General features: G+C 40.3%; 3 protein-coding genes across 8 annotated transcripts in view; 1 reads left to right on the top strand and 2 right to left on the bottom strand.

Moving 5' to 3' along the window:
• Positions 1 to 5146, bottom strand: part of arhgap24 (Rho GTPase activating protein 24) — an 89475-nt gene extending 84329 nt beyond the window's left edge. Inside the window, exon 1 of the mRNA XM_085414107.1 lies at positions 4683 to 5146. The gene's annotated coding sequence lies outside the window, so the exon portion shown is untranslated. The remainder of the gene's footprint in view (positions 1 to 4682) is intronic.
• A 10015-nt stretch (positions 5147 to 15161) lies between these two features.
• esm1 (endothelial cell-specific molecule 1) lies at positions 15162 to 16749 on the bottom strand. The gene is made up of 3 exons (XM_085411324.1): positions 16351 to 16749; positions 15920 to 16063; positions 15162 to 15734 (listed from the first exon to the last, which is right to left on the bottom strand). The coding sequence occupies exons 1-3, from the start codon at positions 16655 to 16657 to the stop codon at positions 15640 to 15642; spliced, it is 546 nt and encodes a 181-aa protein (XP_085267450.1). The 5' UTR covers positions 16658 to 16749; the 3' UTR covers positions 15162 to 15639.
• A 1211-nt stretch (positions 16750 to 17960) lies between these two features.
• LOC146666214 (putative E3 ubiquitin-protein ligase HERC1) overlaps positions 17961 to 27461 on the top strand; it is a 42289-nt gene continuing 32788 nt past the window's right edge. For 3 of the 6 annotated variants that reach the window (XM_085414106.1, XM_085414105.1, XM_085414104.1), the window contains exons 1-14: positions 17961 to 18042; positions 20735 to 21749; positions 22737 to 22832; positions 22928 to 23110; positions 23489 to 23701; positions 24176 to 24274; positions 24415 to 24511; positions 24615 to 24758; positions 24898 to 25025; positions 25350 to 25494; positions 25599 to 25770; positions 25950 to 26084; positions 26179 to 26344; positions 27133 to 27258. In XM_085414106.1, coding sequence (XP_085270232.1) covers positions 20766 to 21749; positions 22737 to 22832; positions 22928 to 23110; positions 23489 to 23701; positions 24176 to 24274; positions 24415 to 24511; positions 24615 to 24758; positions 24898 to 25025; positions 25350 to 25494; positions 25599 to 25770; positions 25950 to 26084; positions 26179 to 26344; positions 27133 to 27258 — 2688 coding nt within the window. In that variant the 5' untranslated portion in view covers positions 17961 to 18042; positions 20735 to 20765. Of the gene's footprint in view, positions 18043 to 20734; positions 21750 to 22736; positions 22833 to 22927; positions 23111 to 23488; positions 23702 to 24175; positions 24311 to 24414; positions 24512 to 24614; positions 24759 to 24897; positions 25026 to 25349; positions 25495 to 25598; positions 25771 to 25949; positions 26085 to 26178; positions 26345 to 27132; positions 27259 to 27461 lie in introns of all 6 variants that reach the window. The other 3 variants (XM_085414102.1, XM_085414103.1, XM_085414101.1) reach the window with 1 other exon arrangement.

The following is a 27461-nucleotide window of genomic DNA, read 5'->3' as shown; positions in this document are numbered from 1 at the left end:
GAAGCAGGCAGAAAGGTACCAAGTGGTACAATAAAGCATTGTTTCATAGTACATAACCATGTGATAAAAACAAAAAGGGGCTCTATGTTTAGCTTGCCGCTAAGGCTTCAACATATACAGCCATAAATAAAGTTATGGCAACTTTTACACATTAGCTGGCCAAGTTTTAAGTGATGTCATATGTACCATATGTTGGATAACAGTATAGCCATGCGCTATGAAATAAAGATATCTAAGAGGTCGAAAGAAAGGTGACCAAGGCTGTAAAGTCTCTGAAATGTGACACCAGAGACCTTCCTGTCTACACAGGACTGGTCTCACAGCATCAGGAGGTTGCTAGTTTTCACTGCTTACACACACTGTTTGTTCCCCATATGGGAAACTACTGAAGCTAAGAGCACACAAAAAAGCCTTAGCTGCTGTTTGACATGTCTTTATTTGAACTGAACTAGTTTGGAAGAAAGGAAGATTGAGGCCTTGCTGCACTGTGTGGCTCTTCCTTTGGGAAATTAAAGTTCTGCTTTTCTTGCAGATAAAGACTACAAAAGAGCTAGAAAAAGATATATTTGGGCTGTAGAAAACAAGGATATTCCACCCTCTGCTTATTGGAACTATAGAGATAATTGCATAAATGGTTGAACTTTTTGGTCTTGGCAGAAAATTCTGCCACATGGGCCACCACAGGAAGTGACTGGTCACAACAGCAGCCCAGAGCACTGCTGAGAGGTAATTGGATTCAACAAAGTTAGAACTACTGACTTTCCCACTCTGCGGCTGCCACAAAGCATGAGGATGAAATGTTAATGTTTAAGCACATCTACTAACACTGAAATCTGTGCAGTGATATCAGGCAAATTACCAACCATGTACTTTTGCAGTCAAGCTTTAGTTGTTGCATGACACATAAGGGACAGTTCCTGTGTAGTCAAGCATCCAAACCCAGCTAACCCTACATCTAGAACTCGTCCTGCTTCTGTACTTGTGCTCGTCATGTGCTTAGTTTTTAAAATAGGCGTCTCAAGCATAATGCCCAGGGCCCAGAAGCGGCCCAGCACAGACTACAAACCGGTCCACCGGAAGGTTTTGGAAAATGTGCATAGATCTGAACTATTGATGAAGATTTCCCCCACTGCCATTGATACTACAAAGTATTAAGAAAAAGATAAACTAGTACAAACATATCAAGGGTCCTGTTTTTCACTGTCACCTATAGACATTTCACAAAAAATTTTTTTCTATGAATTAAATGACAAGACAAATAATAATAGAAATAATAAGCTCCTCAGGTTTCTAAGAAAATCACATTTTTCAAAACCTTTCAAAACCTGTTGTGACTTATTTGTTCATATAAAACAGACTCAAATACAAAGTGGGCCAAAATTGAAAACTGGAACAAAATCGTGGGCTAACATTGATATTTATTGGAAAAAAAAACCTTCCTCCAGATATAAGAATGAATCTTTTCTTATGGACTGAATATGGAACAAGCAAAGCTTAATACTAAACAATATATATATTAGCTGTATAATACCAGTAGGCCAGCTCTAATAGTAATTTGGTATGGCCAAATGTAATTACGCTGCGGGCCAAATTTGGCCCGCGGGCCAGAGTTTGACACCTATGATATAAAAGGTCACTGACAGTCTCAGCTAAGTAAATATTCCCCAGCTTGAAGTATTAATGATTCACTGATAAACAGAAGAGATAAATTCTTCATTGGTGTCATTGCACATTGCAGCAAGCACTGCCATTACCATCAGTCTGTCACCAGTCCTCAGTTCTGCATTTTCAGCAGCTGTAACCTACTTTGAACCTGGTGCTTGCCAGTAAAACCAGAGCCAACTTTCCTTGGGTCATGTAAATCAGTAGTCCAAGAACAAAAATATAAAGCAGCAATGGCTCATCTCCCTTTCTCTGTCTTCACCATGATTGACAGGTGAGCGACTCCACCCTGAACTGACAGACTGTGTGTCATGAAGCTACATTTAGATTTTTTTGTTCACATGAATATGTACTAACTGTGCTAACAGCACAAAAGACCACAAAACACGCAAGATGAAACATGAACTTGCATTACCAGTCAGTGCCATCAACTCTTTAAATATCTCTAACCACCCTCACCCCCTCTCTCGAAACGCAGAGGGCCTCTGTGACCAGCATGTGTTAAAGACAAATATAACCCTCGGCTGCCAAAGCTGCTACCTCGAGAGCAGTCTGTTTCTATTAGACTTCTGTTATAAAGTCACAGAGGTGAGAGGACGGCATGCTGCTTGCTGCGCTGTTGCTGTGCTAATCACCGGAAAGGATGTGAAAGAGGAAGGGCTTCAGAGCAGTCACAGATGGAAGTACTCGCACACATGTGAAAAAAATAAATAAGGATAATAATCCATTGCTCCATCCAACACTCACACAATTTAGGCCTACGGTGATTTAACGTGGGACGGGGTTACAGGGAGTTCAGGATCTGAGGAGCTGTCTTTCATTATAGGGTAAGAAACATCAATGATTGCTTACTACCCACACAAGTCATTGTGAGTCATGCAGAAAGATGGATGGATGGATGGATGGAAGCGAGACGAGAAGCAAGGAGGCGAGGTGAGCAGTGTAATATATCACAAACACTAAGGGTCAGTTCTTGAAGAGGAATTTCTTGGAGTTCCCAATAAACTGGCTTTATTTTATGAATCAGTGTGACGAGTCAGCATCTGTTTTGTCTACACAACAATTTAGACACGATGTGTGCCCCTCGTTCTCCACTATGCTGGCTTTGTGGTATGATACACTCATTTCATTAGCATACCCCCCACCCACCCACACACATACATACACACACACTCGTTTCCCTCCATGCCATGTGTCACAGTATGTCTGGGAACAGAGCAGCAACCATGTGGAGAGATGAAGGTGAAGACTTCACATTGACCCCTGACTCATCTCACACGTTTTTGACACTGTGACAACTGAATGACAATACTATTAATTTGGCTGTCTCTACAGTATATGAAGAGGATATTTTCCTGATGGGGAAAAAAAGGACGCCATGCAAGATCATACGCTGCCAGGTGAGAGGGGCAAAGTGAAAACAGCGCCCAGTGACCACAGTCATTTTCACTAGTGATGTTTGCTGGAAGGAGTTTATGCTGACTCTGCATTATAACCTCCATAAATGTCACACAAGATGCTGTGCCTGGCAACAAAACAAAAATAGCAAATTGTCAGTTTGAATATAAAGATTAGCCGTGTCTACTTGATTTAATCTTTTTTTCCAAAACATGAAGAAAATTAAACAAAAACAAACAAACAAAAAAACACCTTTAGCTATAGGACTTCCAATCTGAACTCTAGATTTGCTGCAGTTCAGTCCTTCTGGTCCCCACACCCTCTTCAGTAAACAGACATTACATGGCTAGACCTGGGAACAGTCCCGCACAGCAGCTGACACGGGGAACCTGATCCCTGAGCTTTCCAGCAGCACAGCTTGTGAGCTGTAGACATTCCTGACACACGGGAGTCATCATCCTTCCTTCTACTGGTTTGCTCTCATGTATTTCTTTTCCATTCACACTTCTGTTTTACCGATGTTCTGCCATGATCCCTTTAACTCTTTCTTTTCTCCACCACGTTCCTCTCTTTGTTGACTACTTTTTCCATTTTAGTAAGCTGGAATGAGTGACATTCTCTCTCTCTCTCTCTCTCTCTCTCTCTCTCTCTCACTCACACACACACACACACACACACACACACACACACACACCAGTTCAAAAATGTTTCCAAACAGTACTGACTATCTTGTGATCAAATCGTACCAGCCAAGATGCCAAGGTGTTCTTGGTCCAGAATATTTGAAAAGAATATAGGATTTAGGATAAAAAGAAATATAACAATTGGTTATTTTCATATGAGAAGTTAATTATACAAAAATGAAAACTAATGTGGGACAAGGGCTTAAAATGTGTATGGGAATGCAGACCCTACTCCCCTTTGTCCCTGTACTCCTGGCACACTTCACTCAATAATGTAAAACCACATCAATCTTTGAAATCAGGCAAACATGTAAGATGTGTTTTTACCATAAATCAAATCCATCCACAGATAGACAAACTTCTACGTGCTACAGTCAAAAGTACTCAGAACTGAGGTCATAAGCAACAGTCTTACCATTTTAAAGATTATTCTATTGGTTTAACTGTACGGCATAACAAAACCTGACACTTACTAATTTTTCCCGAAAGTTTAATGCTGAAGTTTAATGCTTCCCGGCCTTCCAACAACAATTGCCACACATGCTCCTAATTTCATATTTCAGCCACACATGTGTAGCTTTTAGACAATAACGGAGCTAATGGAAAAAGACTACAGCTTAAAGACAGTTTTGCGCGTTAATGCACAGATTCACAGCAGCTCAGAAGTCGTGCATTTGACGTTTCCGTTGCTCAACATGGCAGTCACCGCAGGTGTAACTACTTCACACAATAAATCACTTTAATGAGCCATTAACCCAGCGATGCCGCTTTAAAAATGTGCCAAAGCAAAACCACATGCCATATTTACTGTGCTGTAGTCTAAGGTGAAGAATGCCTGTTATGACTGAAATATAAATAAATAGTAACAAAGTGTCCGTTTTGCTTACAGCATTTTCATAATCATAACAAAGAGTCAACAGATTTACTGAACGGACTCACCTTTCAAACGAGCAGCCCTGTTGAATCTCACAGCTCGGATGTGTGGTGATGCCCAGACACCGTATCCTCTTCAGCGACAGGTCAATCAATCAACTACAAGACAAATCCCGCTCACACACAAGCTCAAGTTGTCCTCATGCTCAGCTGCTGCTGCTGTTGTTGTTGCTCCCCTCCTGGACTGGCACAATGTATGAGTGTGTGTGCAGTGTGGATTGAGTTAGCCGAGACTCAGTCGAGCTGTTAGAAACTTTTCCCCTGACTGCTCACACCATCTGCACGCTGAGAAAGTCTCCGCTGTTGGACAGGATGACTGTTGCGGTCAGCACAGTCACACACACACGGGGCACCATTACAGCTGGAGTCCGCCCAGGCACGTGCACACGCACACAAACGCGCTCACGCCGTCTTTCTCAGCACCGCAGTATCTGCAGTCCCAGCTCCACCAGTCATCCCGGCTGCTGAGGCGCTCACGCTCGGTGTAAGACAGCAGTGTGTGTTGGTACAGAGAGGTGGAGGAGGAGGAGGCAGGGAGGGGAGGAGTGTGTGTGTGTGTGTGTGTGTGTGTGTGTGTGTGTGTGTGTGTGTGTGTGTGTGTGTGTGTGTGTGTGTGTGTGTGTGTGTGTGATACAGAGAGAGAAATCATGTTTGAGGAAGTCTCAAAGAACGAGGGAGAGCTCCGACTGAGCTGTGCCTCAGTTGACTTTCTCTTTTATTTCAGCATACAGAGCAAAGTAACCAGCAGTTTTGAAACTTGTGCTGCTCATCTTAAAATTTCAACAGCCAGGAAATTTCCCACAGCAGGCTTATAATGCAGAATAAACAGAAAAAATCTCGACTTTTCCACACACCATCTGTGACTAATCCAGCGTGCATACACACCCAGAGTTTTACGGGGTCTTCAACATGACATGTACAAACGACTGCGTGCAGGCAGCTCAGCAAACATTTATTCAGTCACTCTGTCCTCACTTTGGTCCCAGCCCAGCTGTATACATAGCCCCTGGAAAGTGTTGCTTTTTTGGGGGGTGGTCAAAAAGTTGTTGATGTTTTTTTTTTCCTAAATTCATGGTGCTGCATTAGCTAATTCTGGTGAGGAGGCGTTTTTCATTCTGTAATTTACAAATAAAGTAGTGCCTGGGATGAGATCGCATGAGCTGTCACAGTCTGAATCACTGTATCTGTGCTCCTGCAGGCAGAACGTCTGAGTTGTGTGGTAATTTCCCATCATTATGCTTCTTATTCAGCATATTTTACAATAAAGAGCAACACGGCTTGCTAACAAGGCTGGTTATGATCACACTAAGCCACTTTTTTAGGTTACATGAACAAATATTGCTGCTCATCTGTTTGTTTATGTTATTTACTTTTTTCTACTTGGAGGGAAGGCTATCTTCAATGAGCTTACCATTTGTATCACTATTTGTAAAATAGCTTCCGTACTTAAATGATTTGTTTGCATGGTCTGTGCAATATGTGATGACTGAATGAATCAATAAATATCAAACATTTAATTTAAAATTGGTGATAAAAAAAAATATGCACTGGCTATTTCATACCCCATAGCATAATAGCACAATGTCAGTAAAGGAATAGATTAATTTTTTGCATTTGAAAGAAAAAAAAAATTTCAAGCTCAAATGCATAATTTACAGAACTGGTCATGCAAACTACATTATTTGTTATCACCACAGGACCAGCATTTATGAATTCCCAATTTATCCCCTGAGCCTGCAAAAGGTGCTCATTACCAACGGAGAGACGCGAATTCCAGTCTGTGTAGGAGGTAGCTGGTGTGCCCACAATAATTACTTCCTCAAAATCAAATCATCTGCATGATGATGAGTTTGTTTGCAAACTCACAGGTAATAAGATGCGGGCAAATTTGACCTGTTGTGGTGGTGCAGTCCTGCGGAGGAGCTGGTTGAGTGAGGTGACGGAGAACTTTAAATGAAGTGCTGACAACTGTGGAGGAGATAATATCAACAAGCAAGGTCCCAGCTGGGTTCCTGACATAGTAGAGGGTCAAGTGAAGGCTCAGGCCTTTCTTTATTATCTATTAGCTGGCTGTGGGCAAGAGAGAGAGAGAGAGAGATCCACGACCTGTTTAGCACCAATCATTAAATTGTGATCATAATTCTCTGGTCATTAGCCATCCGGGCCGCAAGGCTCCACTTATGGGAACATTAGCTTGTCCTCTGCTTCACTTTGGAGTGAAATATCTCAACAGAACTGCAAATGCTTTGTAATAAAATTTCAGTCCCCAGAGGTTGAAATTCACTTATATTTCCTTTCTGGGTTGTAATGAAGTTGACACTTTTAGAGCCAGTTAAAGTCAAGTAAATTGCATCGCTGTGATTTTTTTCTACAGATGTTCATGTTGTGATCATCACTGTTACTGATGGTTTTAGTCAAACTTCTAAGTCAAGGCGACTTTGCTCATTTTAAACTTCACATCTATAGTTTTGTATTCTGCTAGAGTAGCTTTGCATGGCTCACGGTTGTGAAAATAAGTCTTATTTATCAGTTGCTATCTGAAAGAAGCCCTTTTAACTACCCTCACCCTCTCTTTCTTCGAAGTGGCCATCCCTCACAAAACACAAGGTGTGAACAGCAGGTGGGTGGGGCTTCTGCACACACCAAGGTTGGGGGCACCCACTCTTACTGATAAACAGCAGCGTGTTAAAATGCTGACATCAGTGTTGACACTAGAGCACCATTTTTAAGAAGCATTTTCTCACAAATTGCTAATCAGATGACTAAAGACTGTTGGCACAGCAATCATTTAGCTTTATTTTTAAAGCTCTTGTCCATCTAATTCAGTAATAATAAAAAAACAAAGCTTTTTAATATCTGGCAATCAAAAATAAACAGAATTCCTGCTTTGTAATAAAATCTAATCACTTTCCAAAAATTAAGCATCCTTATGAGAAATCTCACTAAATAAAATGGAACAAACAACAGCAGGCTCGGAGCCATCTGTCCTCGGCCATCCCTCGGCGTGTTTAATTATATTTGCAGGACGAGGAATGCTGAACATGAAACAGTGTGACCTTGTGACGTAGGAAGTGGCCATCTGTAAACAAGCTGGAGCTGCATCTACTCCCATGAGATATTCTGGGAGACCTCATCTGATAGACAACTTATGAGATTAGTATGGATGAATCTTCACAGAGGAAGCCTCTGGGAATGAGTTTTTCTCAGTGTGTTCTCATGGCCTTGCAGTCAGAGGTTTTGGACTGGTGGCTTCTGGACAGACAGCAGGAATCTCTGTTGAGAAGAACCTACTCGCTGTGAATGGGAATAATGCTTTTGTTATTTGTTTTTCAGCTTTTCAGCTTCATTTCTCCATTTGTAAGTTTCTTATTCACTTATGTCCCCTTGTGTAAATTCCCAAAGAATGAAAGCAGTAGCTGAGTGATCTTCAACTTCTGCCAGTCAGTGTGTCGCGACAGTAAGTGGGTAGATGACCACAGTGGGCAGGTGTCTGGGAGCACTTCCCTTTTAGCATCATAATGAGGTTTAGTTTGGCAAAATCTAGAGAGCCTCTACAGAAAGGTAGAAAGGCTTACGTGTTAGACTCAAAAGCAGATAAGCAGCCAGTAAACGGTCTCATTTTACAGAAATAAATGCCAGCTCACTAACTAAGGATGCAAGATGCTCCATATAGCTTCAGTGGCTATAATCAGTACCCCACAAAGCCACAAAGCAGACACACAGAGGTTGTAACTGGTTGGCAAACGGTCCTGACAGAGAGGAAAAAACAAAAATACACAAGGCAAATGCAAAAATGACTTAAATAAATGGCAAGTGTTGAATAATGTTGGTGCTTTTTTGACTCTGAGTGAAACTCTTTGAGCCACTTTTGAAGGATGTCTGTGTTTACAGCTTGTTCACACTGCCCCCCAATGGTAAAGATCAGTTATTGCTTGATTTCTATCCAAAAATCACACAATCAATGACAGTGTCGATTAGAACAAGAAGGGAAAAATACTATAATGAGATGTCTTTGTCAGAACAGCTGTACAGCATAGTATTAAACCATAGCAAAGTTACCTCCCTGTTTGTATTTGTATGGCATATAGAAACCAAAGTATGACATGATAAATTATATCTGCTCATCTGTTAGTCTGTTTGATCTGTGTCACTCATTCATCCTTGTGAAACCAGGTTAATGGCTACATATCTGACTGATGCCATTGCTGAGGTTATGTTCAAACAAGCCAAATTAACTGTTTTTTCAGTTTACTACCTTGTTTTTTGCCTAGTTAACTTAAATGTATGAGAAAAAATAGCTTAGTTTACGTGCTGTATCTGCACAGCTGTGCCTGAGCACTGTCTCTGATGACAGGGAGCTGAATGCACAAAGCTCTATCAAGGACAAAAACATTTGAGAAGGAGACATATTTATAGAAGAAAATGAAAATGGAACACGATGTGAAGATCTGAGTGCAACAAACTTACCAATGAATTTTGCAAAAACAAAAAACACATTTTAGCCCGCAGGTATGACTGGCTACAAAAGAATGCACACATGCTTGTGCTGGCAGGGTTGAGCTTTGGACAAAAATAAAGTGAAAGTGTTTAAATTCAAGTATTGGAAATAATATTCTAATATTTAGGTAACTGCATTTTTTATGTTTGTGCCAGTGATTATTTGGGTGTTGTTGGTTATTTATGACATAAGCTTGGGATTGCTGCTGCTTCCTTTCACTTCATCTCCTTCACTCAGCAGTTTTTGGTCCATATTTTGTGTATTTTACTGTGAATATGTGAGATTGTGATGCTACTATTCAGTGATGTCATTGAGATGTCAGAAATGTGTCCGTTGAACTTAACAAGCAGATGGGTGGACAGATAAGATGTTAAAATGTGTATGAAAATTTTGATCTGAATTTTGACATTTTCACTCATTTTTTCCCCCCACACACTTGTGTTTTAAATTTACATCACCTTCATACGGATACCACCTTCAGTTAAGATAAAATTCATCTTCCTCCAACCCCCAGTTAAACATGCACAGTAAACAAGTGGTGCCATTCAGAAGCCTTAATTCGAGGTGCATTCATTCCTTATAAAGTCATTTGGCACATTCTGTAATATACTGAGTGCTGGTGTTTTGAAAGGAAGTTTTAAAAAAAAATGGACACACAAACACACCCACTCACAAAAAGACATGTTCATTCCACTGCAAGAGTTTGCTCACACGCTTTTTGCAGCGTATTTATCTAACTACAGGAAACATTTCTTTTCCTTCTTTCTCTTGAACTACAAAAATCCAGTTGACCTTAAGTTCCATGAAGTGCACATGTCTACATATGCTAAGGTACCTGAAATATCTAATAGCACCTGGGTAAAAGTAATGATTATGTATCCGAAATCAGTGGTGTAAGGTTACCATTCTCTTTGTATACAATAGTGCTCTCTGCTGGCGGTCTCTGAAACATTTGAAATAGGAACTTCAGCAAGCGTGTTTATGTTTCTCTTTTTATTTTGGTCCGACAGTGCAAAAAGAAGCCACCAGAGGTCCATGTGTCTCTCCAAAAATGGATAATCACGAATCTATGTATTTCAAAACTCTGTTCACGTTCACTAAAATTAAAAGCTTTTTAATGGGCATTTAAAAAAATTCTCATTTGTAGCTTTTTAAAAAATTTAATTACATTTTTTTTTATCATAATGGGGACTGTGGGAGGAAGTGGGAGTACCTGGTGAGAACCCACATAAAAACAGGGAGAACAAGTGAACTCTCAAAGTGAACTTTGTCTGTTTTTGGATCCACTGTAAAAAATAAATACATAGGATATTTGCTTTGAATTAAGAAAAACCTTATGTTTTATAATTAAAAGACAGTCTTGGCAATGAGTTACAAGAACTTGTGTCTGTGATTTAACATATTTAAGCCTTACAATTTCGGCCCAAAGAGTGGTGCTCACAAATTTCTTTCATTTACTACAGCAACATTTCTTCATTATGAAGAAAACAACTGAGGCGTACTGTTGAAATTTCACTTCTTTGTCTTATATCAAGCTACAGTATGTCAAGGATTAAATGTGTCATTCAACTTATTTTCACTGAAAAAAGGGGAGTTTCACTTGTCCAGTCCACTTAAGCTCAAACTGGACTGCATGTGGCCCACAATGTAAAATGAGTTTAAAATCCTTGATATAGAGTAAATACCTTAGCAGTAGATTAGAAAGGCGATTAAGTCAAATTCAACTTCTATTCTGCCTGCAACCATTAAATATCTGCGAGCCGCTTAGCAACCCACTTCCTTTTACGTTTACAAACCCCTAACCCTAATCAGTGTCCCTGATATGTGTTCTGCTCAGTGTCTTGCTGCTGCTCTCACTACATCCTTTACAAAAGCACATGCAAGGAGGGAGGTCCCGATCTACAGCCATGCTGTTAAAAACCAGTTAACGGAAAATGTATCTTGTCAACTTTAGTGGTCAACATTTCTTGTGAAAGATACATTTGTGACTCATTTGTTCTGATAGTGTTTAGTGCACATAACTGAGAGTAAAGGAAATAGAATAGAATACAATAGAATACAATAGAATTAAACTTTGATTAAAAGAACCAAAATGTACTGATGGTAAATATTTCTGACTTCTGCAAAAAAAAAGGACGTTCGCCAGGAGAACATTTTTCTAATGCCAGAAAATTCCTTACTGTTTCCAAATTAATAATAATAAAAAAAATGTATCCCCATTCTTTAGGTAACAGAATAGGTCCTTAAAGCAAAGAGTTACATGAATAAATATATCAAGCAATTATGAAAAAAAGGTCATTTATTTCTTTGTGTTGTTTGTTGGCTACTAAAAGTAAGTCTCCATATTCTGGAGGTGTGATGATAACGCTGCTTGGGAATGTTCCTCCTCACGTCACGTCATGATGGAAAAGACAATCCCTCCAGGGGTCAGAAATCTGTCAGGTCGCTAAGGTCAAGGATCTGACCTGTTGTTTTGCTGCTATCAGTTTACTACGTGAGGTTTCTGAGAACCGTTAAAAAAAGAAAAAGCGAGTGAAACCATTGATTAAAAGAACCAAAAGAGTTGATTAATCCGACCGAATTTACGTCATTTGAACAGACCAGGATGGTCACGACGCGCTTGTTGTTGCTTAGTTTTGATTACCTGCAATCAGTGTAATCAAACTCATCACTTAATTTCCTTGTTTGCAGTGTTTGTCAGTCCACTGCTACAATAAACAACCTGTTGAGGCAGAGCCAAAGTATAAATACCAGAACATCTATTTGCAGTAAATCAGTGTTATTTACTATTCCATTCACGCACCTTTGTTTCTGCAGAGGCGGCAGTGACGTGTTCAGGGAGTCAGATAAAGGGTATTTCTCACCAACTCTTTCCTGTTATTTTCCAGGGTCCTTTGTTTGGTTGCGGGACCTCGGCCGGTCGGTTCTCAGGGGAATGACAGGAACATTTGAGCCTAAGCACTTGAATGTGTGAATGCTCACTGCCTTCACACACAGACTGTCCCATACCTATATGTATGTGTGTGTTTGTGTGTGTCACCTTGTCCTTGGACTGACAACCAACACACATGCAGTGTAATTTGTGTCTTTTTCAGGAAACTTCATCCTTTCTGCTTTATATGGCTATTGGTCAAGGAAATGTGAGGATTGGGAAATCATGAATGTTCCTGTAAATAATAATAATACAGATATGCTGATACACCCCTGTTCATCATATTTATGATTTAGAAACAAATTCAGACTGGCCACATTTTAATTCTGTCGTAGTGTTTAGAGGTGAAGTGTTGATTGAAACGATACGAAGCATTCTCTAACTAGCTCCCAAAACAAGGACAGGGCATGTGCAGTTGTGTGTCACGTATAAATTCCAGAGCTTTCGGAGTGTCACTTGAAAAACCCCATGCTTTTAAATTCCTGTCTTGGGCAGACACAACAACAACAGGAAGAAGGACCATTTTCACAGGTGTCAGGAAGCACAGGAAATAAACAAGCTGAATACTGGAAAACATTTTTGTACCAGTAAGAGTCAGAGGTGAGGCTAATAAGAGTTATTTTTAGCTCGGCCAGTATTTTCTTGAAATCTTTTTATTGTCCTGGATGTCGTGTAGTTATTTTTTTTAAATCTCCAGCAGAGTTAATGCTGCTTTATGGAGGATTACATATGATAAGTATCTAATCAAGTGCCACATATAATGAATGATCATTAATGCCATGAGGATTCCTTACGATTTTAAAGAGAATTAATTTAAATTTTCATTGAACTGTCATAAGTGTTATTAAAAACATGTATATATATATAAATTATATAAATTATATAAATTATATATATATATATATACACATAAAATATATATGTATATGACTACTTTGACATTTATCTCCGAGTATTACATTATTGTTTTCAAATGCTATCGTGAACTCATATAGTTAAAAAATGTACACAAATGTTGAGCCACCCCTCATTTCTAAATATTTTGCTATAGACAAAGGTGCAGCAATATAATAGAACACATGTAAACATGCACAGGAAGACAGTATATAAGGCTAAAACAGGGTTTGAACAAGTCTTGAAAATCAATATTTGGTATGACCACCGCTTCAGTAATGTTGAGGTCGGGGCTCTGGGGAGGACAATCCACACCTCATAGTGTTCAGTTGTATGTTTTTCTATCCAGGTAAGTTTGTACTGCACTGGCAGCGTGTTTGGAAACATTATTGTGGTGGAAAGAAGATGTTGCCAATCTGATGCTTTCCAGATGGTATTGTATGATGGATCAAAATCCATTTTTCTGTTCTCAGTTCCATGAATTCTGATGAGATCGCTAAACCTCTGGCTGAAATACAGCCCCAAACCGTGACAAGGCCTCCACCGTGTTGGTTTCACAAATTTTGTCCCTCTGTCCTGATCCCCTCTGTACATAATGATAATGATTTGAATTCAAAATTTCAGACTTGTTGCCAGTGATTTGTCAGTATAATTTGGCATACCACAGCTTTTTTCCTTTGTTTTCTTGACATCCACCCTTCCACTGAGACTATTTCTAATGAACAGTAGATGATCAAATAAAGGGCTAAATGCATCTCTCAGGTTCTTTCTTCTTTTTTTCTTTTCTTTTTTTAAGGACAGACTGCCCACACTGGAGACATATGCTAAGTTTGTTGCTAATACCTCAGTGGGAATCATATTATTTATGCAAACATCACTATTTTATGCCTGTCAAATTGGGTTATTTTTAACATTCATTATGGATTCAGCTAAAAAATGGAAACAAATGAAATGTTTTGTGATAGGCTGCTAATAAAAGCAGCCTGTCTCCACTTGGGAGCAAAAAATAAAGAAATGAGGGGTGGCTAGTACTTTTACACAACACTGTTTGAAGTGCTTTGTATAATCTGCACAGAATTTGTTCCACTGTTTTTCTGTATAATTTTAGGATTTAAATAAAATTGTTAAATCTAAAGTTAGATACCATTTTCTGAAAAGGGTGTATTCTTAATGACGCTCGCTGACTTAAAATTTGTGTCTATCTTCTCTGGTGTTTAAAGAAACCGATGGGTGAAGTGGAGAAGAAAATCCAGTAAATAAACAATATTATAATGTTTGCTTTTCTTGTTTTTGTTACAAAACTAAAAGTCTGTGTCCTTCATTACATAGACTGAGAAACCTTCCTTCTTTGAATCCTCTCTCTTTCCTCCTCCAGTTTTTCTTTTGCGTTTTTGGATTAAAACGTTTTTCACTGATTGAGAGTTGTGTTCTGCATGGGAAAAAAGCATATTTTCCCATTTTTGAGAGCTAAGAAACTAGGGCACCCAAAAAATGTGAAGTCAAAGATGTCTGTAAAAAGTCTCAGCAATAAAATCCATTTTTGCTCCTGTGTTTGGATACATCATGTCACATCATCATGGGAAACCACACTGGCAGGAATTACTTCTGCTCAAAATATGCACTTCTCATCAGACTTCTTGATAGTTTTGCAAGACCCCTTTCCCTCCCTTAAATAAATGCCAAGGTTTCTATATGCGTGACACTTTGGTCCAAATTTACAACTATATCTGGACAGTAAATTTTCTACACACAAACATACTCTGGGAATAAGGAGAATGCTCATCTGAGATTAAAAAAAATGATGTCTTGGTTTGTGGAGTTTTTTTTTTCTGGTGGAACCCAGCCTACTGCAAAAAGAGAAAAACCCAGAGGTATATGAAGAAATGGCAGAGCTCCCTGCTGCAGTAATGTGGCGATAAAGCACACAGCCAAGCAAAGCCTGGAGAGGCTCCTGGCTTACAGTGATTAATCTGCTGTGTCCAAACAACTCTGTCGCCTTGCACAATGTACTTACAGTTAACAACATGAATGGATTCCACTTATTTATGGGCTTATTTGTCCTTTATATTTAATTAGTTTAATCTACAACTGCACAATATGTTAATTACCATGCAATAATTAATGCTTTTACAACATACCCACTCAGTGTTTCATGTCTGGCTCGATTTAACAACCAAGGCAAAATATGTATTGCTAAATTAGGCAATTAAATGATAACCTTAAGTGACAACTTTGGTTTAATTGCAAATGCATTCTCTACCACACCCAGTGTTGTATATGATAATGCCCATTTTGGATCATTGTACAGGTCAACTTTGACAAACAAAGGCACTCTAAGTGACACTGAAGCTAATGGGAAGAGACTGCAGGGTCATTTTCATTAATTTATTGAGGAACAAAGAAAGATCTGGAAAGAATAACATAGTCTGCATATTTCATTAGAAAAGATAATGGTGTCAAACAAAAACCAAGCAAACCAACTAAAAACTCCAAAAGCTGTAACAAAGTGTTTTTTTCTTTCTTTCTTTCTTTTTTTTTTAAATTTGTTATCTGGCGTATTCTAATAAAATATATCTTTCAGTTAATTTATAAGTTAATGCTACATTTACACTGAATAGATTCAGTCTTGTCAGCACTTGTCAGCGAGGGTTGAGCCGCTTTGGAGCAGTGGATCTGTTTGTGTTCTGATCTGTGTTCTGCACAGCGTTCACTTCTCCCGAGCCCACCTCAGTCCCTGAGAATACAAGTAAAGGAGACCATTAGCCTTTCAGTTCATGCAAATGATACATCATATTCAGAATTTTAATTTAGTCCACTTGGCAAGACATTCAGCTTCTACTAGCCCATAGAGAAGTTATTACTAATTACACAAAGGCTTCAAACCTTCAACTTTAAATGAAAATAATATTTCTCCTTTACCTGCTTGTGGTTCATTCTTAAGCTTGCGGGCGATTTTGGCAAAGAAGGTGAGGGTGAGACAAGCTCCGGTTTCTCTGTCACATATGCCTCCCTTGCAGTTGCAGGTCTTACGGCACTCAACCCCATAGGTTCCATAGAGACAGTCTGTAAAGAAAGAAAACATTTATTATTTAGTGGATATTGCTACATCATAAACTGCAAGTCTCAGATTATACAAGGTATGATCATCAAGTTAAATATTCAGCAAGGATGTCCGCATCTGCACATGCTCACAGATGTGTGCCGTTATTTGGGAGAATTTCTAAAACCTTGGGTAAAGGCTGTAATAACATAAATGGATACTGGGTTTGGTGCAGTAACATCAGTGTTACCAAACTGCAGCATGCACAAACAGCTCCCAGATTTTGTAAGGTTATTTAATGAGAAAATACCTTTGCAAATTCCATATTCGTCTCCATAGTCGTCTTCATCCTTGTAGAACTCGCAGAATAATCCCGGTCCGCACTTCACTCCGTGCATCCCCGACACTGTGCGGTAGCAGTGCTCCCCTCTGCCGGCTGCACAGACCTGGCAACAGCCGCAGTCATCCAGGACCGTCCGAGAGCACCGCTGCGTCCCGCCACACCGCTCCGCCGTGCATCTGTCGGGGCAGTTCACCGCGTACTTCACACTGGCGCTCCATGCCTCAGCATCATGCACCACGAGTGAACACGACACTGTGATAAGCAGAAAAAACATCACTGCACGGGAAGAAGCGGAATGAGCAGAAAGCTTGAAAGGGGTGATGCTGTCTTTTGGATGAGTGTCCTGGTGAGACTAGAGAAGCTGAGCACCCCTGCGAGACTTAAGCGGAGTGACCTGTGGTTCATCAGGTTGCATGGTTATCTGCAATGAACAACTTTGTTTTGCACATGGCTTGCTCTCGTCAATTTCCTCATTCCGGTGTTGTTGTCCCCCCCTTTTTTGTCAGTCAGTTTTGTCAGTCCCTTTTTTTAGAAATCCGGCTTGGAAGTGGGATTAACTCTGGACCGCCATCCAGGAATTGAAATTCGTGTGAACTGATGTCACAAGTTTAGTTTGGTTTGTTTTTGTCTGAGTGGGAACCCCCAGAGGTCCAATTGCATTAGGTTTGTCGCCACTGATTCAACTTTAGTTTTGTGCTAGTTACTGGGCCTGTAGCTGTGTGAGAACTCTCATTCGTTAACATGTTACACAATTGGAGATACGTCTTTTTAGCCCCCACAACACACGCAAATTAGTTCCTTGAATTCAGATTGCAATGAATTTTATGTGCACCTGAAATCACAGAGGAAATGCTTTCAAAAATAAATTCATATAAATTTACTATAATGTTTAGCTCCTTGTTAAATTTACTGCATTAATATTGTTGAGTTTTATAGTAAGAAAAGGGGAAATTGAAACGATTCTGATGACAAATCTTTGCTCCCTTGTTATTTTTTTAAGTTAAAAAGAGCTCCTTACGTTTCTATTTTCGTTTAACCTAAAAAGTAAGGCTGGAAAAATACTATTATTGGACATCAAGAGTAGCAATCATTACAAGATACTAGACATAAGCGACTCAGGAGAACAGAAATGAAACGTGAGAAGGAATTAACCTGGTTCCTAGCCCCAGGGTCTATACAGATCCTACATTTCCCATAATGCAACAAAGTTTCAGAGGATCATTCGTCTGTGTTTCTTGTTAATTTTCATTTTGCCTAATTAATACTATTAAGTGCATATTTCCCGTCAGTATTGTATCTTTATAAAACTTCTATAATTTATAATAAGATTTTTTTTAAGAGCGGTTTAATGGGGTATAATCATTTTTTCTACAACTGTGGTTTGGGGAATTCAATGTGGCTACAGCCTGTCTCTTGTTTATCCACTTTAACTTTTTCTCTGGCCATGCAGATTTTTTATTTTTATTTTTTTTTAACAAAAACTCAAAGGTGTTAGTGACGTTAACGAGCTTCGCTCCGAGACACACGGTGGCGGTAACGCGTCGACCAAACACCGACTGCCATCGGGGATTAAAAGTCGTCCGAAGAAGAAGAGGGGGAGCGAGGAGAAGGGTGATGATGATATTTGCGTCCAAGGGAGACCTCACTGGGACACAGCAGGTAACGCAAAACATTCACTGGCGGTGTTTTTACTGTCAATGTGTCTTATATGTCTTTTCATTTTAAAATTACCTTTACGACGTTAGCGACCCACGCGGGGGTTTATTTTACCGGGAGCTGACAGGCACCAAGTGGAGGGGCTTGGTCGGGTTTTGACAGCCATGGAGCAGACTAGCAACTGCACTGCAGCCAGCGTTAGCTCAGCTGTCACCGCAGACGCAGAATAATGTTACCGGTGTTTGTGAATGACACGGCGGAATCTGCGCTTCACGTTTGTCGGTGTTTTTATTGGTGCAGGTCGGTAGCTACTATGTAACAATAAACCAGAGAGCCACGTAGCAGTAACGGTACTAAATGTTGATATAAGCTTTAAAGTGAGAAGCCAGGACTGTGTCATGCTGTTAATTTAAATACTAAATGTCCTACCGGGTTGTCATAAGCGTGGGTGCCCAAGTCATTTATGCTAGAATTATTATTATTAAATTGTATTCTTCATCATCATCATCATCATCATCATCATCATCATTATTATTATTATTATTATTATTATTATTATTGTTAATAAATTTAATGTATTTTTAACCGGTAGCTTGTATTATGGTGAACAAATTCTCTTTGTTATCCAGTCCTGGTTTTGGTTAACTGTCATTCAAGTATTCATTATGCTTTTAGTGATGGGGTTGTCCTGGCAACAGCAGCCCAAACGTCCCTTAATTGGGTCGGCAACTTCCTCCAGCTCATTCTCGAAAACTTCCAAACCCCATCGTGCCGAAAGGGCGTCCTAGTGTCAGCTCACCTCATCCAGCAGTCAGTATGAAGGAGGTTGCGTTTAAAGTCTTGATTATTTTCTTGTGGATTTATGCTCAGCTACCGTGCACAAAAATGTAGTCTTAAAGTAAAAATTAAAGAATAAAATAATAATAATAATAATAATTAAGAAAAATGTACAGATTACATTAAAAAAGATTTTTATGTCGGGAAAGTTGTATTGTTTTATGTGAAAAGCATTTGTTTGTTCCATAGAAAACACATTTAGTGAAATTGAAATTGTCAGATTTTTATCATCCTGGTCCAAAGATTTTGGTTTTTTTTGGAAAATATCACTGCCATGCATGGGAGTTACTGATATACTGCTGCCCCCCCCCCCCCCCCCCCCCCCCCCCCCCCCCCCATTGCTTGATCCCACCTATGGCAGTGGCAATTTTATTTGTATAGCACATTTCTATATACTTAAATTCATTGCATTTAATGCAGAAAAAATCAGAAAAAACAAAACCAACAAACTATGTAGGTTTATTGAGCCTTTGTTTTCATTTTAACCAGTTGGGACCTTTGGCCCAAACTAGTATCTGTTCTAAACAATCAGGAATGGAAGAAGTGTTTTGTGTGTATACTCTAGATACTCTAGATAATGTAGATTGACATTTGCTGACTGAAGTCTGAAATGAGCTGCTTGAAATGAGAACAGAGAACTAAATTCACAACGTGTCCTGAATGTTGATATCCTTAAATACCAGACGGTCTGCAGTGTGTGATGGTTGCGTCTTACACTGCTGGCAGTTTCTTGTTGTCGTCTGACCATGGAGCTCACTACTATATCAATGCCTGCTGTTATTTTTGGCCAAAGTGGAAACTATATAGCCCCATGGGCCTCAGGGACAGCAAGAGAAATGAGAGTCTGTGACAGGACTATGGATAAATTTGTGGGCTCACATGTTGAGCAACCGTTAGTTTGGTACAGTTAGAACCTGTAGGGTCATCCGATAATCAACATAATGGTAATCAAGATGGCTAATATCACTGTTTTGTTCACCATTAACTAGAAATATTAGTTCATGTATGTTTAAAATGATTAAAAAATAATACAGTAAATGTACGAGTGGGTATCAGGTCTACTGGTTAACCTGCTTTAGAATATTTAAGATGAGTGTGCATAAGCAGTGTTTCAGGGGAATGTCATGCCTACTAGTGCTATGAATATGACCTTCGTATTGTGACCGTTACAAGGACTGTTGTGGCTTAGCTTCTGTTATGAATGTAATGACTTTCAAGGGGGTGGATGCAGTTAACCAGCTGGTGTCTGATTATCTGCAAAATATTATGAGTAAAATCATTATTTTCCCCACTAGCTGGAAAGCTGCTTGGCTGGAGATGCATCATTTCCAGGCGACAGAAACAGACACGCTCTTATTTTGGTTGGAAAGCCAACAAAAATGCAGCAGATCACTAGGTGAGGATGTGGGGTTAGGGAACCAACTTTAAATGAATGAATTATGAATTTAAATTTGACATGTGCTATTTTGTATTGCATCCCTTTGTGCTTTGTGGCGTAATAACTTGTAAGACAAACACACCCTCCTCATTAGTGTGGGTGTGCTAGTTAGCTGCCATCATAGGGTGCGCTGACCTATTTCAGTGATACCCACCGGGCCTATGGCAATATCCTGGATGTAGTGTATGTTGGACAAGTGCCGACGCTAAGGAGAAACCCGACACCTTCACACTGAATGCACTTGGCAGGAAAACGCATCAGAACACTGGCTTTCTGCAGCAAATGTTGCCTGTAAATTTGTGATGAAGAGAGATGTGCAATTCTTTGTGTTAATCTGTACTGGAGTGGATATGTGTGAATTTTCTATATTAGACTTTCTTTAAGCCTCATCCTCTCTTTTGATATGTTTTTTTTTTTTAGGTATACATCAGAGTATAGATAATGCTCAGACATGGTGCCTTGTCAGACCCATGTGTTGCTGAAGTGGCAGGAGCACTTCAATAGCTCCTGGGCGGCAGAGGACAGCCTGCAGACAGCCAGGAGGCATGGTGCTGCCGCGCTCTACGATAAGCTCCTTCACAACAAGGAAGTGGTGACCCTCGCCCAACCTGTTCAAGAACTCGCAGGCCCACGCCTTCCGGACTTCGAATGTGAGTCCAGTGCATCTGCGGAGAAGGAAGAGTACCTGTCCTCCCTGCTTCGTAGCCAGCGATGGCTGGCTCACCGCGTGCTGACGCAAACCTCCTACACCGTGGATCTCCACCACAGGCTGGTAGTTCTACAGAGGATCTACTATGCACTTCACAGCAAATACCATGACAAATTCCGTGTGCAGCTGCCCTCCCACTCCAAAGACAGCGGAACTGAATGTGGGCAAATTGAGCCGGCCTCAGAGCCTTTCCTACCAGGGGGAGCATCCAAAATCAAGTCGGGTACAGATGTTCTAATAGAAATGGGTGTCAGGACTGGCTTGAGTCTGCTCTTCTCGCTACTGCAGCAGAACTGGAGATACGCAGCTTCTATTCATCCAGAGTCTGTGCTTTGCAACGATGTGCTCAACACAGCGTCCTCTGTCCTGACTTCGCTGCCACCACTCTCTCTGGCTAATGAGAATAAGATCCCGTCAGTGGGTCTGGACTGTCTGGCACAGGTGGCTGACTTCCTGAAGAAGACATCGGTCAGCAGCGGGAACGGTGGCGCAGACCCAATTGGTCGGAGGCTGGCGCTGGAGCTGCTGCTCGGCCTGGCCATGCAGAGAGGCTCCCTGAAGTTTCTGCTAGAGTGGGTGGAGGTAGCCTTGGCTGCTTCCATGTCCTCTTCCACCCCTACACTGTCTTCCGCTTCCTCCTCCTCCTCCTCACTGAGCTCCCAGCAGTCAGCTGGTGTGGGCTTTGATGTCATCCATCAAACTCTTCTCCAAATGAGGCAATATTCGGTATGCGACTTGTTTTCATATCAGTCTTTGGAGTAATCGTACTTTTTTAATGTTACACTCGGTCACTGATGGTATTTCTTTAATTGCCTGAGATAGATTTGTCCTGCAATCATGTGATATATTGGACATATTAGTTTACAGAAGTTTAAGTACAATCAGTTCACATGCTGTGGCTCTGTTCCACTTTCAGAGTGATTTGAATTAGAGCCACGGTTGCTTCATGCGTTTATTTTTGGTAACTTTCACAGCCTTTCATGAACATACTGATAAAAGCCCCATTGTCTCTAAAGTAGGAAAATGGCTTTTCACGTTCATGCTTCTGTAGGCTGTCCTTTTCAGAAATGAAGTGTGTCATTGAAGCTTGTAGATGGGTTAATGTGCAGATAAGGATTAGGATTGAGTCAGCCTTGCTGTCCTCTATAGATATGCACATTGAGTCATCCTTTAGCAGGTTAATCAGCTTTGTAATATTTCTGTACAAATGGCAACCAGAGATGGCCGTTGCCAATGACTTCATTATATTGCACATTATTTATCACGTAGAGGTGGTCAAATTCAGTCTAAGTATTGGAGTCATAGCTGGTGCAGCTAGGCTGAATTACATTTAATTGGCCTTATCTAACAAAGTGGCTGGTGAGTGTAAAAGATGAAGATTGCTCATTTGTTTCTAGTGAGACAAATACAAGTTGAATACAGCCTGCTGCTTTCTCCACTCACTAGTGTGCCTACAAAGAGCTATGTTGTTGCCTGCTTGTCTTCTGTCTCTGTTTGATCATGCTGTGGCATGTCGCTGTTCTTAAGGAGAGAAATGTTTTTCCTTCTGATACATCAGGTTTTGAAATATTTGGTACCGAAAACAACAGACTGCAAATACAAGTTCATTTTGTTATAAATCCAAATCTGCATGCAACATTTACATACACTGAATGTCAGGTCAAAGTGAAAACGTACTATGCTGAAGGATCAACAACAACTATTTATTTCTAGGGTTTTCGTGGCGATCCCGTCAATACTCAGGTGCTTAAGAAGGATGCAGATGGACATTGTCGACTCTCCCAGGCAGCTCTCTGCTTATTTGAAGAGGTGAGTGAAGTCTTATTGACATGCATATCGACACTATTAAGAATTCATGGCCGTTTACAGTAACTGACCTGAAAGGCTTCTCTCTACGCCGACAGATTTGTAACCTAGCGTCCTACTGCCTGTGCTCGTGTAGCACGGATGCAGCTGCTCCCGGCACTGAGAGCAATACAGTCATGGTGTATGTGTGGGGCAGCAACAGCAGCCATCAGCTGGCAGAGGGGACACTGGAGAAAATCCTGCTGCCAAAACTGACACAGGGCTTCAGTGATGCCCAAATGGTATGACAAGCCACAAGGGTAGGGCTTAAACTAATTCAATGAAATGATTAATGTTCCTATTATTTATTGAAGTTTTTACACTTGATAATCTCTAATTTTGTGGTGGTATTAATAGATTTTCCACATGCCTCACACTTGAGGTGGGTTTTGTCTTTTTAAAAAATGGTTACAGATGTTAAAAATCCCAACTGTGCTAACAAACCAAAAATTCCAAATAAAACAGGTGAAAATGCGGTCTTTGATTTGAGTGCTGTATTGAATGTGTTGTTGTGAGTTTATAAAATTGAAAGCACACCAGAACTACATTAATAAATCATTAGAATTATCTTAGCGTGCCAGTTTACATTTCCTATGCTGTCCACTTTAATCTTCTGTTAGATTGAAGCAGGCCAGTACTGCACCTTCTCTGTGTCTGCGGATGGCTCAGTGAAAGCATGTGGGAAGGGCAGCTATGGCCGTCTGGGCTTGGGGGACTCCAACAACCAGTCTATGCCCAAGAAGCTTGTACTTGAACCACACAGGAACATTAAGAAAGTGTCCTCCTCCAAGGGCTCCGATGGTCACACTTTGGCCATCACTGTCGAGGGAGAGGTAAGAAGTTAGAATGACTATTAGTAAATATTTTAAAGGTTTGCATGCGGGATTTGTGACACTACAACTGCCATATAATATGTATACACTCACTGGAGATTTTATTAGGTACATCTTTCTGGTACCAGGTTGGACTTTTGTCTAGAAACTTGCTTTAACTCTTCATGGCACAGATTCAGCAAGGTGCTGGAAATATTTATCAGAAATATTGTCCATATTACCACCATAGCATCACACATGCATTAATGAGCAGTTGAACAGGTATACCTGATAACACTGTGAAAAAGTGATGGAGCTTTCCCGCTTTTCAAAGGCCAGTTTGGTAATATTTTAAACTTCACACATTTCACACCCACTCAAACATCCGCATGTGTGGGTGATGATTTATACTTGTTGTAATTCACTGTCTTCCACTACCACTGCATTTTAATTAAACCGATTAATAAGGTGTAAATTGTCAAATATTTCTTTCAGGTCTTCAGCTGGGGTGATGGAGAATATGGGAAACTGGGCCATGGCAACAGTGCTACACAAAAGTATCCCAAAATCATACAAGGACCGCTGCTGGGCAAAGTAAGCAGGAAATGGCAGCTTGTAGGGAAAAAAAATGTTGGTAAAATGTTATAAGCCAATTGATTTTAGCATAATTATAAATAAATAGTGGTGTTTTTTGTTGTTGTTGTTGTTTTTATTTTATTTTATTTTTTACACAGGTTGTTGTTTGTGTGTCTGCTGGCTACAGACACAGTGCTGCTGTGACTAATGATGGAGAGCTTTATACATGGGGCGAAGGGGACTTTGGCAGACTTGGTACACAGCTTATTTTTCAAATTGCTCGATCTTGTCTCAGCCACTTCAAAGTGATGTCATTCCTCTGGTAGCATAGCAACAACCTCTGATGTCCTGTGTCCAGGTCAAAGTGACAGCCAAAGTCGGAACATGCCCACACTAGTGAAGGATATCAGTGGTGTCGGGCAGGTGGCCTGTGGCAGCTCCCACACCATCGCTGTGGCTCAGGATGGGCGTACTGTGTGGTCCTTTGGAGGAGGGGATAACGGTGAGTGGATGGTATACTGTTCGATTTTAACACAGTTAGTGTAATTTAAGTACTTTCAAAGCAAGATTTCATGTGTGTGACAGTGCCACAGCAGTATATGTTGTGCCCTATCATGCTCAGATATGACTCATCCTTGCAGGTAAACTGGGTCACGGAGACACCAATCGTGTGTATCGGCCCAAGGTCGTAGAATCCCTGCATGGATTCATCATCAGGAAAGTGTGTGCTGGTAGCCAGTCATCTCTGGCCCTAACCTCTGCAGGACAGGTGAGATGAAGTGTTTTTGGTTAGATTTTAATTAATTAAACCACCTATTGTGTGTGAAGTCTTTGAAAAAACACATGATCTAAAACTAATTTGTAGACAAAAAAGAAAAAAACTATTTGGTGAAGGCTTTTATTTTAAAGGGATACACCAAAGTCTTATTAACAAATGTTGCTTTCATTCTCTATTAGCACTTCTTTAGTATAAAGTTGTAGTTCTGACCATTAATTCATTAGTGTTTACCACATAATTACTACAGACAAATATTCTGTAGATGAATCCGTCAGTAATTCATAGATTTAAAAACAAAACATTTTCTTTCTTTAGGTGTTTGCGTGGGGCTGTGGCTCATGTTTAGGATGCGGGTCCTCTGAAACAACAGCTCTGAGGCCCCGGTTGATAGAAGACCTGAGCATCACCAAGATTATTGATATCTCATGTGGAGACAGCCACTGTTTGGCCCTGTCCCACGGTAAGACATCGTCAGCAGCTCACATTCCCTTAACAGATGATTATTACACTTACAATAAAAGAAATGTGCTCCAGCTGCAACGTACCTGGTTTTCTTTTCATCAGAGAACGAAGTGTATGCATGGGGAAATAACACCATGGGCCAGTGTGGGCAGGGTCACACTTCTACACCTATTTCCAAACCCAAGAAAGTGCTTGGTTTAGAGGGCATTTCGATACAGCAAATTACAGCTGGCACTTCTCACAGTCTGGCTTGGACCGCAGTTCCAACTGACAGGTAATCCCTTAGCTAATCATTAAACCAAAGTACAGTGTACCTCTGTTGCTCTGTGCTGTCCACCCGTATGATTTTAATACAGTTTGAAGCAGAATGTAAAGAAATTGGTGGAGAACCAACACTTTTAAACAGAACCGTGTTTCATATTAGTTATTAAATATTTGTGCTTCTGCTTTCAGGCAGCTTGTGGCGTGGCACAGGCCCTTCTGTGTGGACTTGGAGGAGAGTACGTTCACTTATTTACGCAACTTCCTGGAAAGCTATTGTGATGGAATTAGTAACGACACCCCACCAGCTCCCTTCGTTTGTAAAAGGTGTGATATTTACATTCAGTTGGCAAAAACATACTCATCTACCTCAAGGAAATTTCATTCAAACTAAAATTATATGAATTTCTCTGTGCCTCAGGGACCACCATCATTTTATTTTGCTGTGCATGAAGCTGCTGTCCATCCACTTGTCCCTGGCCCACGCTGGAGGCACTGGTGCTATGGTTCTGGGTGCTCAGGGCAGGCCCCTGAGAAACCTACTCTTCAGGCTAATAGACACTGACATGCCAGACTCCATACAACAAGTAAGCGGACTATTTTTTGAAGTATTCCTACAGTGACAGCAGGTTTAATACAGCAGTAGGGTTGTGCTGGTGCTGGCTTATAAACCAAAACATTATGGAGCTCACCAAGAACCCTATTAATCTGAGATTTTCAAGCTTCCTGGTTGAATTTAACCACAAGTCAGTTTCATGAAATATTTTGGCATGGATATTTATTCCGTGCCAGGAGCAGGGGCTGCACTCCAAGACCAGGCTTATATTCTTACCAGTTCCTTTTTCAAGTAATTCAGTTCTTATATATATTTTACTTTATTTTTGTTAACCTGCATTAAAAAAAGAAACACACCGGTACATATTTCCATTCAGTCAAGTACTTTTACTAAACAATTCATTTCAGTTTTATTTCTCTAGCACCAAATCACAGCAACAGTCCATTCATAGTGCTTTATATTGTAAGGTAAAGACCTAAAACATAGAGAGAAAACTCTGTTACCATTATTTCTAACTCTTCAAGGGGTATTAAGGACCTTATTATATATTTTGTCTTGTTCTGTGTGTCTGTGTTATATGTGTTATTGCAGGTTTGCAGATGATTGTATATGGCTGTTAAATTGACATCAGTGGTTAGGGCACTATATAAATTCCAGTATACATGTATATAAACTTCATTGGAGAAAAAGTTTTACAAGCTTCCATTCTGTGTAATCAGACATGTGGCCAACCTGTTTATTTATTGAAAGAAGCACTAACTGTTGATCTCATGTATTTTGATGATGATGATGATTGTTACCCTTCCTATCAATCCTCAGGCAGTTTTGAACACACTGTCTATTGGTGCGGCCCTGCTGTTGCCTCCACTTCGGGAGAGAACGGAGCTGCTCCTCTCACTCCTTCCTCAGGGCCCTCAGAGTTTGAATGTTCTTTCCAAAGGACAGGTATGAAGGTTCTGTTTTAGCAGCGCTGCAGTGACAGGATGTGTATTTTCCACATTTGTGTCTTAGCTCATTAGAAATAGTCTGCTTTGAATTTTTAACCACTGTTTATTTTGTGTATTTAAACTGTTTTAAATAAGAATTCATCCATCACTGCTAGTTTTTCCTGGTTTTAGTAATGAGAGTGAACTGGATAGCTAACAAAT

The sequence above is a fragment of the Rhamphochromis longiceps genome, linkage group LG7, assembly GCF_057381845.1.
Source record: "Rhamphochromis longiceps isolate RC_006_pf linkage group LG7, R_longiceps_female_GT1.1, whole genome shotgun sequence".
NCBI lineage: Eukaryota > Metazoa > Chordata > Actinopteri > Cichliformes > Cichlidae > Rhamphochromis > Rhamphochromis longiceps.
The sequence above is the reverse complement of the archived record's forward strand: the minus strand, read 5'-3'. Positions and strand labels throughout refer to the sequence as shown.